Below are 15,186 nucleotides of genomic sequence, written 5' to 3'. Positions count from 1 at the left end.
GATTTTCAATAAAACATTAATACTTCATATTTCTTTTATAATTTTAACAATTTTTCTCTTTTAAAATAATATGCATATAATTAACGAAATATTTACTAACTCTTTAACAACTATTTTTCGCACTTTCTAATACTACTACGAGCTGTTATTTTAACTTATTTCAAATTATCTGTTATTCCATCTTAATTTACCATTATTTCTTAATATCATCAATAAGTGAAGAAAAGGACAAAATAACAATACGACCAAATATAACTATAGGCTTCTACATTGAAGATATTTAGTGACTTTAGTTGTACCAAACTTCAAATGAGAGCTGTTTTTATATTAAGAGTATCTCAAAGCATCTATAGACCAAAAGTATAATTGCAGTTAAATATGATTAGATTTTTTTTTATAAAAAAAAAATTCACGATATTTAGTGACCTGTGCAATCTAGAGTGAAACAATAATCAACAAATCTTCTGAAACAGAATATTCTTATGACAATGATTACACATAAAAATAAAAACTACCTTTTATCTATTGCGGCGGGTAAAATTAGTGATTGACAACCATGGGCATGGCATCCGCAACAGGGCTGTCCAACTTCTTAATAAGCAGTCTATTCAGAGAACGTTCTTTGGCTGATGGAGTCACATCAGCATCCACAATGATTGAGTCCTCTTCTTTGAAATCTCCCCTTAGAACTCCAATAGCAATTTCATTTGCAACTAACTGTTGTATCACTCTTTTAACTGGTCTTGCACCAAAATTTGGATCAAAACCCAGTACACCAAGATATTTAACAGCTTCTTCTGTGTAATGAAGATCAATTTTCTTTTTGCTTAAGCCTGTTCTTCACTCGTTCCATCTATAGAAGGTAAGAAAACGTACATTTGCTAACCAACCACTCTCTTGGTCGGTTTGGATCAGACAATCCAGCCCTTGAACGGCGAATTGCATCAGCCACAGATTTTACTGCCATATCCTGACCAACCACTCTCTTGTCAAGAACCTGTTCCAGCAAGACTAATTTTTCTCTTTCTGTTTGTTGGAGGTTTGATAATGGTATACCAGTCCATATGCTAACAATCTCAGTAATATCAAGGCCAGTGACCTCTTCTCGAAGCAAAGATTTTCCAGAATTTCGGAAGTCAGTTAGGTTCTTTTCAGCTTCTTCTAATTGACGCTGAAGGGACATCAAAGTTCCATACTTGAGCTCAGCAGCACGGTTCAGGTCATAATCACGTTCAGCAGCTTCCATCTCTAGGTTGACTCTATCAATCTGCAAATGTTTACAACATGTAAGGTTCAAAATTCTTTTCCAGGGGAGGACGGGAGCTGTGACTGACTATATACAAACTAAACATTACCTCTTCTTTGATAGACCTTATTCGTGTCATAAAAACTTTTTCATTGTCCCATTGTTCTGCCAATTCTTTTTGCTTCTGTTTAAGTAAACTCAAATCATTTTCAAGCTTACTTAATCTTTCTTTAGATGCCTTGTCAGTGTCATTTTTCAAAGAGAGCTTTTCCATCTCCAATTTCAATATTGCTCTGTCTATCTCATCCAATTCAGTAGGCTTTTAACAGAGAGGGAATGCTTTTTTCTTTTCAAAACTAACATTATGCTGTTCTAGCTAAGACCAAACTTCTGCAAGTAACCCTAAAATAAAGTATTATAAAGGAATCAACTCGTCATATATGGGCTAATGTCACATCTTACCTTTGTCAGCTAAAAAACGCTCTGTAATGTATCGATCCGCAAGAACTGCAGCTGAAACAAATGCACTATCTGATATTTTAACTCGATGATGCAATTCATAGCGTTCACGCAACCCACGAAGAAATTGTATCTTCAACAGATGGTTGACTGCAAAACACTTGCTGAAATCTTCGCTCAAGAGCAGGATCTTTTTCAATATATTTTCTATACTCATTCAATGTACTTGCTCCTATACATCTAAGTTCACCTCTTCCAAGCATTGGCTTCAACAAGTTCCCAGCATCCATTGCACCACTTGTAGCCCGTTAGTTAGGGAGCCATTGACCAAAAAAAGACCGTATTACTAACTGGTTGCATATAGGTACTGGAAAAAAACAAGATGGATAACCATATATGAATCATAATGTCACTCCGACCTAGCTAAGAAAGCATATAATCAAAGTCATGCAAAAACTTAATTAAAGCATAAGTAGTGGCGTCCAACCAATTAAAGGGTCCGCTAGAGACAGTACGACTATAGATTTATATTCCTTTACTTTCTTCCATCACTCTACAATCAGCAAATTTCCCTGCCCCCAATTCTGCAGATATTATATTCAGATTAACCTGCTTTCACTGCAGCAATCGACTATTTTGTTCGTTAATAGATTAGAACTAAGACTTGATAACAAATATTCCTGATTTTTAGGCATAGGGGGTAAAGGGCATTGAAGGTGGGTTCAAATAAATGTCCTGAACCTAAATGTCTCAAAAGCCTAAGTTAAGTGGCAGCATAAAATTGGTTTAATATGGCATGTCCAAGTGACACATTTCAGAGAAAAGTTAGAAAAGAAAATATGAACAGACCCACCTATCTCGAAAAAAAAAATCAACATTTTATATAAAAAAGATCAAACTCAGAACCACTAAGCTAAAGAGGCTATGGCACCAAGTAATGAACCAACTATCCTAAAGATTTAAAGTTATCAGGTCATGGCATGGTAATATTACATCTCTAACAAATTAAAAACACACAATATTCTTAATGTCCATATTATAACTTTTAAGGCTTGAGCAACAAGCATAAGGTACCAACCTGCACCTACAACAGTATGATAAAACACAGAATAAAATTAAATTAAATGTAAAGATGATACCTGGTACTTTGGGAAGTCCTGCATGTGTAAGAGTGAATCCTGGTATGAGGCGGAGAGGCAGGAAGAGAAATAGAAGAGACGAAACAGCCACAACAAGTAAAGTTGCAAAGGAGTGTGTCTGAAGAAGCTGAGAAGGGAGATTAGATTTCAGAAACGTAATTCTAAATTTTGACACACAAGACTTTCTTCTACGAATTGAAGACATTGAAACTAACCTGAATTGAATGGCATTTGTATCCGTCTTCATACAGTTTCTTGTCAGTATTAGGATCCTGAAGAAGCTGTATCAGAATTCGTCATAATCAGTTTCACTTCCAACTTCATATTCATCTTCGCTTCCAACATCATATTGACCTTCGCTTCCAACTTCAGAATGTTCTTGTGAGTTCAATGCAAATCTCATTTCTCGGCTAACTAACTCGGCAAGATCCTTTCTATTGCAAATTTTATAGGCTTCTATAATAGCCTTGTACAAAGACTCACTTGACTCAATCTCTCCATATTCTAATTGGCTATATACCCGTTTCACACCTTCAACCATGCCAGCTTTTCCATAACAACCAACCAGATATATATACGTTGCAAGGTCAGGTCCCACATGCTTATCCCGCATTTTCATATATATATTCAAGGCCTTGTTGATATCTCCAGCTGAACCATATGCATAGATTGCCACATTATAGGCAGATGAGTCAAGTTCAACCTCAGATTCAATGAATGGTCGAGCAGATTCAAGTGCCAAAGTATGCATACCAACTAAAGAGTACAAGGCAGTGAAGGTTGCTTGCCGAGCATATGGTTTCCCCTCCTGGTAAGATGACTCTAATTGTGCCACTGCTTCATTGGGAATACCTCCCTTCTTTAATATAGTGAACAAAACTTTAAAAGTTCCATCATTTGGCAAAAGCTTCTGAGATATCATCTCATGTACTAATTTACCACATTCATTGAATTGCCCATTGGCGGCATAACACACCAGTACCTTATTATATGAAACACAATCTTTCAGTAAACCCGAAAGTTTCATCTCCTCTGCAATCTCGATGGCTTTGTCCATCATGCCCACGGCCTTATAAAGATACATGATTGTTGCATAGGAAACTGCATCCGCCCGACCCATTTCTCTCAAATTTTCAAAAGCCAACTTGGCTTCAGAAACCAAGCCAAGATCCGCAAAGAGGCCGATCATACTATTACATGCAACTAAATCCAGACCCCCTTCCATGTTCTTCATCCGCTCATAGATGGCTTTTGCTCCTTCCAAATTTCCAACCTTACAATAAGCCTTCAGTAAGGATGTTAACACAATTAAATTAGCTGAAAACCCAGATTCTTCCATCATGTAGAAGTATTTAAGTGTCTCTTCAAGACTACCATGTTCTGCATATCCATTTATTAAAGAGCCATACACAACCTCATTTGGTCTTACTCCAACTCTTACCATTTCTCCGTACACACGCTTGGCATCAGAAAGCCGACCAAGGCGAGCATAACAACCAATAATAGCAGAAAAAGTTTGACAAGGTGGCTTAAACCCTAATTCTTGCATTTCATCCATAAGTTCTATTGCTTGGTCCACTAAATCACCACCAGACAACATTTGAATAAGGGAATTGTATGTGCTTTCATTAGGCCAAGTCCCGTGATTTTTCATTCCCTTAAAGAGAGACACAGCCTTGTCATAAAGTCTAGTTTTTCCATACGCTTTGATCATGACATTGCACTCTAAAACATCCTTTTTATGTACTGTCAAGTCCCTTCCTCCATAAAACAAATTCTCTGCTTCCTCACAGAGTCCTTTCTCAGCAAAAACATCCATAACCGCCGCCCGAATTTTCAAGGACATCTCCCTATTTATATGAAACTTCTTCAGCAGCTGATACACTTTATCAATATCCCCCTCACTAACATACATCTCCACAATTCCCGGAAGTGCATGCTCGTCAACACCCACAGAATCCCTCTCCATTTCATCAATCAAATCTTCCACATCCTGAACCATATTCTTTTTGCATAGCATACCAAGAAGAGCTCGGTAAGTCACAACATCAGGACACAAACCAGCCTCCCGCACTCTCCTATAACAAGAAACCGCAGCATCGACATCCCCAGCCTCAGCATACAAAGACAGAAAAGTATTATAAGTCTTGGTATCGGGCGCCACCCCTTTTTCCTCCATTATCCCAAGCAAAGCCTCCGCCTCCACCAAATCACCACGACTCCCACAAATAAAAATCATGGTATTAAAAGTCCACACATCCATGGCTACACCCTCCTTCAGCATTTCTTCAAAAACCTCGGCTGCATCGCTTAACCGCCCTGCCTTCCCATACAAATCTATCAACACATTATAGGTGGTAGAGAGACGAGGCTTTTGTGGCACATTACACAAATTTGAATGTGCCACAGAAGTAGACACTCTTCCACCAATCTTAAACAACTCAGTAGAGAGAAACTGCTTGAAGCTAATTGCCATTGATGCAGACGTATTAGTACTTCTACCACTAGCATTACTACGAAAAGAACTCTCTAAATCCAAATCAAGATCATCCAACTCAACACTCCCATCACACCACCCCTTGTAAAACCTATGAGCCTTATCAAACTCTCCCACGTCCTTCAACACCTTAACAGCAGTGCACATAGTAACCTCATCAGGGAAAAAACCTCTCACCCTCATGTGCCTAACCCACAAAAGCGCTTCTTGGACAAGACCTGCTTTCCCATACACATCAACGAGCATGCTGTAGGTGTTATTGGTGGGCAAGACGCCATTTTTAGCCATGTCTTGCCAGCAGATGCGGAGCTGGTCCCACTGCTGAGCCCTTCCCAGGGCTCTTAGAACAACGTTGTAGTGAATGGCGTTGTGGGTGTACCACGTTTGGGACCTGAACCAGTCGAAGGCCCTGGTCGCGCGCTGCCACGAGGAAGACAGTTCGTTGAGGATGACGGTAATTTCTTTGGGAGAGAGGGAGGGAGCGTCCGGGAGAGAGCCAAGTACGAGGGCCACATCCGCGGCTGCTTTGAGGGATCGGAGGAGGGAGGGCAAAGCGCCGTCGTATGGTTTTTTCTTTTTCTTTTTTTTGTTTGAGGGGAGGGAGAGGGTGTTGGAGTGGAGGGTGCAGAGAGGTGGAGAGACACCTGGCGGTGGGTGGAGATGTGAGAAAGGTGGGAAGAGGAGTTTGGGGAAAAGGGTGGTGGTGAATGAGGAGCAGGAGGACGAGAAGGAAGAAGAAAAGGGTTTAAGGGAGAATGAAGCTGTGAACATGGTTGTGGTTGTCCGAAAGAGAAGTGAGGTTTAGGGAACGTACCAACAAAAAAATCTCAACGATTTGTTTTCATTAAGGGAGCTCAGGGGTTCAGGTGTCTAACGTCGGCCGCTTCACGCCTCTTCTCTCGAGATGGATAGGTGGTCAGGTGTTTGCCCTGCAGGCGGAGGTCTGTCCTTTGCTGAAATTGGCACGGACGTCTTGAAGATAGAGAATGGAATAGAAAAGGTGCGGTGGACACGGCGGGGCTTCGGAGATTGAAGACGGTGGTGGTTAGGTCACGCCGAAAATGGGAGCGGTGGAAGAAAATTGGAAGAGAAGAAGATTGTTCAGTGTAAATATTAGAAAACCAGATTGGGTTTGGGGCAACAAAAATGAGTGTAGGAACAAAAGAGACTGGGCCAAAAAGATATTTTCAAAATTAATATAAAAAAAACTGTAAAATATAAATGGTATAATATGTTGACGGATGTTCACGTCCGTTTAAAAATTATAGGGTTTATATTTTAGGGTTTTATTACGCACCTTTATCCCTATGAACCTCTCACGCTTCTGAACCAGGACTTTGAAGCACCACCACACTCACGACTGAAAATAAATTGTTTTTCCCACAATTCTATAAAAGAGAAGAAGAAGTGAAACATGAAAGATAACCCAAGGATAATGGAACGTAAGAGACAACTTGAAAAAAATAACAAAGAGAAAGAGGAAAGAATGATAAAGAGAATAGATTTTAAATAATATTAACCCTAAAATTTTAGTAAGGATAAAATAGAAATAGAAAAATAAAGAAAAGGTAAAAAGGGAATGGGGTGGTGGAGGAAGAAGTTGTGGTGGTGGAGGGAGTAATACCTAAAATTAGTTGAAGTCTACTTCTTCCTTCCTGCTCTCCACTTTTTTCTTAATGCACTCCATAAAATTTATAAATCTATATGCTCTTATTAAAATTATAATAAAAATCCCAACATATTTTCTTTTTTAACATTTTCTAAATTGAGTGTTTCAGAATAAAATTTTAGACATAAAAATATCTTTTAAAACACGTATTCCAAAAAATATTAAAAAATATTATAGGATGTATGTTCTAAAAAATATTTACAAATTCAAAAATACCTTTGACACGTAGAATTCTTTTATATTCATAATTGAATATTTTGAAATGTATTTCCACCTTTATAAAATATTTTCCAAAATAAACTTAATCTAAAATATAAAAAAAATTCAAAATAAGTATTTCATAATCTAAAATTATATTTTAAAACCTCCAATCCAAAATAAAAAATATTAAAATAAATATTTGAAAAGATATTTACAAATTCAAAAATATTTTCCTAAAAAACATTTTGTCCGAAAAAATCATTTCTTGTATCTACTACCAAATGCCTTTAAAGGAAATACTTGCCCGATAATCAAATACTTACCAAACTTGTGTTAAACAATTTAAAAATAATTTAACAATAACTCTATCGATATTAAAAAATCATTTAAAAAGCAAATGCTTAAGAAACTAACTTATTTTGATTTATACAAAACCTTAATTTTCAATAGTGATTTTTGTCAAATATAATATTCAATAAATATAATTATGAAATGAAAAAATTGAAATATTTCATTAAAGAAAAACACAATGGAGTTTTTAAAGATTAAAAAGAATAAGAGTTAAAAAAACAAAATAGATATTTCAACAAATGGATAGATGAAGAAAAAATATGTATTTATTTCAAATATATTATTTACCTTGTTTTCTTATGCATGATTGTGACATATTCCAAACAAACTACACAACATTTAATGCAAGTTCATGTGTGACGTTGTGTTCATATGAACAGATTGTATTATTCATGTGAGTTTGTGAGCGATGAAATGAAGTGAATTGTGTGTTCGTTTGAGAGGAAAAGCAATGAACTACGAAGATGGATTTGCGGGATGGAAAGCTTTTTGGCTACTCGCGAAAGGGGAGAAATTTGGAGGGATTAGTAGTAAAAAGTCAGTTGTACCCTCAGTGTATTATAAAATTCCACTCCTGCAAAGGACTTACTTTATTCGATTTGCATCAAGTGATATTCGGTTCCAAGCCAAAGATAACTTGACGAAGGAGATGTATTTGGTTACCATGGAGTGGTATTCGGTTCCCATTATGCAAAACCACTTCAAATAGCGCTAACGATTAAAGGGTTTGGCGCGAGGAAGATGGCGGCTTTGGAGCGGTGGCGCGAGGGTTTGGCGACAAGCGTCGCGACCAAGGGCAACACCCGTCGTAACCCGCGTCCTCAAAGGCGATTGGTCAAGCGATGGTGTTTTGCAAGTTTTGCGATGGCGGCGTGGGTGATGGTCGGCGAATATGACAGTGGTGGGGAACGACCAAGCTGGTGACATGGTGGTGACTCGTTACTGTTTCAGTTGCGGGAATGACAACGGAGGTCTGGAGCAGAATGAAGCTTTAGCATATAGGCTATTTGAACCTTGGGTTTTAGCAGAAGAAGTTAGCTTTTGCTTGCAGGTTTGTAGGAAATGGTGAAAGATGGAAACGTGATGGTTGATGATGGCTCGAAGATGAGTTATCGATGGTCCTTCGTGGAGGTGCTACATGTGGCTATCAAGGTTATGATGGTTGGGTTAAGGTTTGCAAACCAAAAAGAAATTGGGAAATTGGAAGGATGAATCGATGGGATGAATGTAATGGATTTGAAGGCTTTGATAGATGATAAAAACTGGTTTTTGTCTTGAATTTCCTTTTGTAGAATGATACTTGAAGGCTAATGGTGCCTGCGTTTACTAGAAAATACTATTGGATAATTGGTAAAAAAAATTGTTAGGTACAAACTTTTAATAATTAATTTTAATTTTTTACTCTTTATAAACTTTTTTACAATTAAATATAATATTAAAGATTATCATTTTATATTAATTTAATAACTATGGGCATTTTGGTAATCTTCAATTTCTACCAATTAAACAAAAAAAATTTATGTCACATCAATCAAATCTTACACTAATTTTCATGTACTTTACTTTCAAATCTACTCTAATTTACCTCTAAATCTTCTGAAATAAACAACAATTAATTCACCTTCAAATCCCCTCAAATTCATCTACTCACTCTCTCCCAATTTCTCTCCTCCAAGTGCTCAAATTCATCCACTCACTCTCTCCCAATTTCTCTCCTCCAACTGAACAAAGCATAGATGGTTTGCAATTAAGGTTGCAGTTCAAGTTTCCCTCCTTAATATTCCCCTTGACACTTTTATTTATTTTACTACTTTGTATTTCACACTTTCGTCTTTCTCGGGGAAAAAATTCTTTAACAAGTCAATTATCTATAAATAATAAGTAAACAATTTATTCCCTAAAATTTTAATAAGTCTTCACGTTTATTTAGAAATTAATAAATTATTTTAAAATATTTCATTATCAATCTATTAGCCATTGGAATTATAATGTATATTTATTGATTCTTGAAATAATTACTATGTTAAAAATGGTACCTAAGCAATTAGTCATAAGCATAATAAACGATTTTGAATGGGTAGGTAAGGAATTCAATTCATTTAAAAATATGTAATTAATAGGCAAAATAAGTTTATGGCTTAATTGCTTACTTGATCCCTATGTTAAGTGAGTTTTTTCAGTTTAGTACCCGATTTTAGTGTATACATTGAGTCTTAAAGTTGTAAAAATTGTATGAATTAAGTCTCTTATGTTAAATTGGCATAAACAAAAGTTAACTCTTGGAGTATAAACTTCAATTTTACATAAAATCAAAGCTTATACTTCTCTTTAGACATGTCAATTTGACTCCATCATGTGATTTAATTCTGACTCACATGGATTGTCAGAAAAATTCACAGATCAAAAAGTCTTCCATTAAAAAAGTTCACAGGATCAAAATATTCACAAAAGTTCTGTGATCAGTCAAGTTTAGCCCATGAAACTTATTTTAAAAAAAATATTTATTTTGAATACAATAAAAAAAAGTGTAATTAACTCTTAATTTCTCGTAAATCTAAGTACTTTTAATTTTTCGAAAAACTATATACAAACATTTTATTCAGATTAGCATAAACTTTGTAAGGAGTTTCAATAAATTAGATTACTTGCTTATAAAGAAAAATTAATATCATAACATGTTGAAATCCTTAACTGACTAAATATATTTAATTTTTCTGAACTGGTTAAAAATATTTTTAAAGTTTATAAGATGGTTATTTGATTTTTGTTCTAAAAAAAACTCATTTAAATCTGACTCAAAACTAAATACGACATCTCAATTTGAAAACTTAAAATAATGAAATTATGAATAATAAATTTATGGTTTTTTTATTACATGTTGTTTTTCTTTATTTTTATGGCTTAAATTTATACTTAAATTTTAGTATTTATTTAGTTTTCTTTAATGATATATATATATATATATTATGAAAAATACTTTAGTTGAGAATTTTATTAAAATTAACCAAATATTCTCACACTATGACTATACGCAACTTTATCACAATGCATTGTCTTATTAAATGTTATAAATTTTTGGTTTAATGTCTCGTTAGGTCCCTATTTTTGTCCATAATCTCAAGTAGGTCCCTTTCTTTTTCGGCGTCTCAACTAGGTCCTTATTTTGTAAAAATTGCATCAATTAGACCCTTACCGTTAAATTAGACCTAACGACGTTACTGTATATTTGACGTAGGACATTGGACTATATTTTTAAATGATGTGGAATTTATTATATTCTGACATGTCTTATTTATTTATCTTTTTTCAAAAGAAATTGACAACCATCACCGGGTTGTCGTCATCTCCGCGGCGCTGCCACCATCTTTGTTATTCTGTCAATTAGGGAAGATGTTTTTCGAATCAAGGTTTCGCCCCTTCATTCTTGACGGCCAACGGTGGATGCGAAGGGTCTCTCATTTTGCGATTTGAAGGTACAGAGATGGCTCTCTGGTGGCTATGTGATTTTTTTATTTGTAGGGTTTCCATGGAGGCTTAAATGGTGTTTGGGTGGCGGCATGATTGTTGTCGCGGCATGGTGGCCATGGAGGCTCGCGGCTGACAGTGAGGTTGATGGTGGCATTTCGCAAACTAGGGTTTATCGCGATAGGGATTTAGGATGAGCTCTTTTTTATTTTGTGGTTTGCAGGTTTGGGCTTGATGGAGGTGACGGAGGTTGACGATGTGTTATTGGGGTGGTGCAGAGATAAACTTTCAAGTTCATGGCTCAAAACAAAAAGCAAAGAAGCGGGTCAGGTTTGGGCCCTGATCTGCAAAAACCTAACCCATGTTAATTTTCATGTTTTATAAATGTTGAGAAGCAAATTTCTCCGATAGGGAAACCCTAATTAAGGTTAGTAAAAATGGCGGTACCCTTGATCTCGAAGAAGATCGTGAAGAAGCAATTGAAGAAGTTCAAGCGCCCCCAAAGCGATCGCAAGATCTGCGTCAAGGTTAGTCAACTATGTGGGTGAAGTTCATTACGGTTGATATTTTTTTAGCTTTGTTTAGGTTGAAATGATGATGATTATTGTTGCCCTAGTCTTAATTTGCACCAGACAGTGTAAGATGGTGAATGACATTATTATCTGATCCCCTGATTTTCAATTTTATTTTCAATTTTAGTATATTATTTTTAGATTTAGATTCTTCCTTTCTTCCATGTTTGCGAATTTATTCGTTTATAGATTGCTCTTTCTGATTGCTCTTTTCTGTTTTTCAATTGCTCTTTCTGATTGGGCTAGGTTATTTAGAGAAGTAATAGATTGAGAACTTAGTTTCATCTATTATAATCAAATGTTTGTTGTTGCTTTAGCATCAGAGTTCATTTTGTTCTTATTACTTTTTTAGCTTAGTTTGTTTCTGGCTTCTAAAGATTATCAATTGGTGTTGCATAAATAAGGATGATAGGAGAAGGGATTGTGATTACGATGAAGATATGATGGAGCATATAAGGATGATGAGGATATGATGGAGCAGATAAGGATTCTGAGGATGAAATTGGTGAAGATGATGATGCTCTAATTTTTTTCTTCAATTTTTTAATTTTAAAATAACTCAAATCCACATCATTTAGCCATGTCATTTAAAAATATAATCCAACGTGTCACGTCAAATATATAGTAACGTCATTAGGTTCAATTTAACGTAAGGGTCTAATTGATGCAATTTTCACAAAATACTCAAAAAAGAATGGGACCTATTTGAGATTACGGACGAAAATACAAACCTACCGAGACATTAAACCTAAGTTTTTCTTTAAAAAATTGATAAAAATAATAAATTTATAGTCAATAACTATATTAAAAGTATATATTATATATTTTTATTTAATAACATATGATATAAAAATATTGATTTAAATATAATAAAATTACAACATATTAAACTATATAATAAGAGATATAATTTTACATGTATAATTATTTTTAAAAATTAATTAAAATCTTATGATCAAATTCATTTAATCTTGACTCTAACCTATTCTGAAATGGATTTTGAAAATGAAATTTTTTTTATCCTCATTTAAAGAAACCTCCTAAAATGAATTTTTTTAATAATAAGTTAAGATTGGTCTATAGATCAAGTTAACACATCTACTTACCACTTAAACAAAATATTTTACATAGACATGTGTGTGACCCAAATGAATTTCAATAATTGACACTTTTGTTTATATTGTTAAAAAAATATATTAGGTTTATATATTACGTGGGCCTATCTATGTTCCGTTGAAAGGATTAGTTAACGGTTTGAGACTTTTTCAATATTTAAATTTCTCCCATTCAATGATCAAGGTTGACACCGGTGAAACACCTGTATTGACAAAACAAGACCCAAAACAATTAATAACATACTTTTCAAACACTTACAAACTAAAAAGGGTGTTTCACCCTACACCCCCAACTCTTTCACACTGCACCTCCAAACTTTAATTAAATACCTATATTACCCTTAATTAAAAAGGTTTTTAATTTTTTGAAAACTTAAAAAAATCTTACTAAAAGATTCTTAAACAGTTTGATTCAGACTTTAGGTTTTTGTCAGTTCCAGGTTCTCAAATTGCATTTCTTTCTCTTTCCACATTACTGCAGCACAAGCTTTCTTCTTCTTTTTCACAGACACATGTTCGTCTTCGTATTTCATTTTTGTTTCATATTTTTGCTTCATCTTTCACTGGCACAGTTAGACTTTCGTCTTCCTCATTTTCTGATTTCACATTCTCCTTCTCTTTACTCTCTTTCGCAGACAAAGGCACAACTTATTCTTCTTCTTCGTTGAGTTTGTTTTTTTTGGTGTATATTTTTTCTTTTTTAATTTTTATATCTGATACACATTTTCATATCAATTTTTATTCTTTCTAAAATTATTCTATTAAATTTAATAAATTTATACAAATTATTTTTGAACAATTAATAATCATCTAATTAAAATAGAAGAGAAGAACAGATTTAAATAAATGGGGTGCAGAGTTCCTAATGAATGAAAGGAAATGGGAGTTAGGTTTCGTAATATATATTCAAAATAAATTTAAGGTTTTCAACACTATGCACAGAATTTCTCAACAAAAATTAATGTATAATCACCTTCATTAATTACAGGGCATTTCTGGAATTTAGAAGTGCAGGTGAAAGGGTTGAAAGTGCATGGTAAAACACCCACTAAAGAATGTTCAACTAAGTTATGTGAAACCTTGGGCCCAGGCCCATTTTCTTCCCTTTCTCTTCTCTCTTTCCTCTAAAAAAAGAGTGTTACTTCCTCCACCATCTCATCTTCTCTCTCTACCTCCCCAATTTTTTCTAAATTTCAATCTTACTTTTCTTACTTTTCTCTTTACCTATTTTTCTTTTTATTTTTTAAAACTCTAATCCTCTTTCACTTTCATTCTTTCTCTCATAGGCAAACCCCACCCCATCCCTACTTTCACTCTCTATCTTTCTTTTCAATTTTCACATCGGTTAACACTATTCTCCATTTTTGCCTTTTCTTCATTCGGTAAAGCTTAGTTACGTTATATTGTTTATCAATTTTGTCATATTTTTTAAAAAGTAATGGAAAAAAGTTGACAGTTTGAATAATAAATTTCATGTAATAGTTCATCAACATATGTGGATGTGAGGATTTCTCAATGTAGTGTAGATTTAATAAACTAGTTCTAATATTTAAAGTCACAGGGTGTGATATACAATGGTGACGTAGAGAGGGTGAAGGAGACTCGTGATGCTGTTGGCAAAGAAGATTATAGGGATTAATTAGATTAGGTAACGAATGTGGAAATTGAAAAGAAACAAAAGTGAAAGTGGGGATTGGGACTTGCCTATAAGAGAAAGAGTGAAAGTGAAAGGGAATTAGGGTTTTAAAAAATAAAAAGTGAAATAGGTAAAGATAAAAGTAAAAAAAAAAGGTAAGATTGGAATTTAGAAAATTATTGTTTTACTTGTTCTTGGAATTAAAAGTTTGCATGTGTTTTTATTGTTAAAGTTCTAATTGTTTAACCTTTTTTAGATATAAGAATCTAATAAGTATTGATGTCTATATATTTAAACATTCTTGATTAAGTAAGAAAGAGATATAATTTATTTATTTTACGATTTTCGTTTAAAAAAAATTAACACTTTTATGATGAATTTTTATGCATATTACGTTTATATATATATATATATATATATATATATATATATATATATATATATATATATATATATATATATATATATATATATATATATATATATATATATATATATATATATATATATGGAGTTTGCTAACTACGCCCTGATTTTTAATTGGTACATTTTAGCAATGTGTATCAGGTTTTAGTAGACAAAAATATCTTTATATATCATGGATTCTAAGTTTTAAGGTTAATGGTATTTTAATAATTTTCATTCTCAAAACTAAAAAAAACCCAAACTCTTCCTCACCTCTCTCATTCCTCTCAACCATTTCTCTTTCGTCTTTCTCACTCCAATTTTTTCTCTGTCATCCCTACTGTAGCCCCAATTGAAACAATCAGAAACATTTGTCGTTAAACAATTTGTCTTTGTAAAGAGTTGAGTCATTGACATATTCATCTTCAGGC

The 15,186-nt window shown here is 34.1% G+C and overlaps 2 protein-coding genes and 1 non-coding gene across 11 annotated transcripts; 1 reads left to right on the top strand and 2 right to left on the bottom strand.

Annotated features, from left to right (window-relative positions):
• Positions 1–441: 441 nt before the first annotated feature.
• On the bottom strand, positions 442–6,479 carry LOC124846433 (pentatricopeptide repeat-containing protein At1g73710-like). Of its 9 annotated transcripts, none has more exons than XM_088108798.1 (5): positions 3,060–6,478; positions 2,845–2,971; positions 1,709–2,072; positions 1,356–1,648; positions 442–1,267 (listed from the first exon to the last, which is right to left on the bottom strand). In XM_088108798.1, exon 1 carries the CDS (start codon positions 6,110–6,112, stop codon positions 3,131–3,133), a length of 2,982 nt encoding a protein of 993 aa, XP_087964924.1. In that variant the 5' UTR covers positions 6,113–6,478; the 3' UTR covers positions 442–1,267; positions 1,356–1,648; positions 1,709–2,072; positions 2,845–2,971; positions 3,060–3,130. The 9 variants fall into 9 exon arrangements, with proteins under 9 accessions (XP_087964924.1, XP_087964925.1, XP_087964927.1 ...); XM_088108799.1 differs by having other exon boundaries at positions 1,356–1,636; XM_088108801.1 differs by having other exon boundaries at positions 1,356–1,539.
• Positions 541–1,995, bottom strand: LOC148201747 (chaperone protein ClpB4, mitochondrial-like). Its single transcript, XM_088109480.1, has 5 exons — positions 1,956–1,995; positions 1,709–1,855; positions 1,356–1,543; positions 877–1,267; positions 541–833 (listed from the first exon to the last, which is right to left on the bottom strand). Exons 1-5 carry the CDS (start codon positions 1,993–1,995, stop codon positions 541–543), a joined length of 1,059 nt encoding a protein of 352 aa, XP_087965606.1.
• Positions 6,480–11,614: 5,135 nt separating the features above from the next.
• LOC124846441 (small nucleolar RNA U31b) lies at positions 11,615–11,696 on the top strand. Its single transcript, XR_007029531.1, has one exon. It is a non-coding gene; the product is annotated as a small nucleolar RNA U31b (small nucleolar RNA).
• Positions 11,697–15,186: the final 3,490 nt, after the last annotated feature.

The sequence above is a fragment of the Vigna umbellata genome, chromosome 3, assembly GCF_029865625.1.
Source record: "Vigna umbellata cultivar VRB3 chromosome 3, Vumbellata_1.0, whole genome shotgun sequence".
Classification (NCBI taxonomy): domain Eukaryota; kingdom Viridiplantae; phylum Streptophyta; class Magnoliopsida; order Fabales; family Fabaceae; genus Vigna; species Vigna umbellata.
Note: the sequence above shows the minus strand (reverse complement) of the source record. Positions and strands in the feature narration are given on the sequence as shown.

Coding starts and splice junctions, on each gene's coding strand:
- LOC148201747 (XM_088109480.1), bottom strand. CDS start 1,995: ATGGATGCTGGGAACTTGTTGAAGCCAATGCTTGGAAGAG. Junction 1,856..1,955: donor GAAGCCAATGCTTGGAAGAG/GTGAACTTAGAT, acceptor AGTGTTTTGCAG/TCAACCATCTGTTGAAGATA. Junction 1,268..1,355: donor TAAGGTCTATCAAAGAAGAG/GTAATGTTTAGT, acceptor AAACATTTGCAG/ATTGATAGAGTCAACCTAGA.
- LOC124846433 (XM_088108797.1), bottom strand. CDS start 6,112: ATGTTCACAGCTTCATTCTCCCTTAAACCCTTTTCTTCTTCCTTCTCG.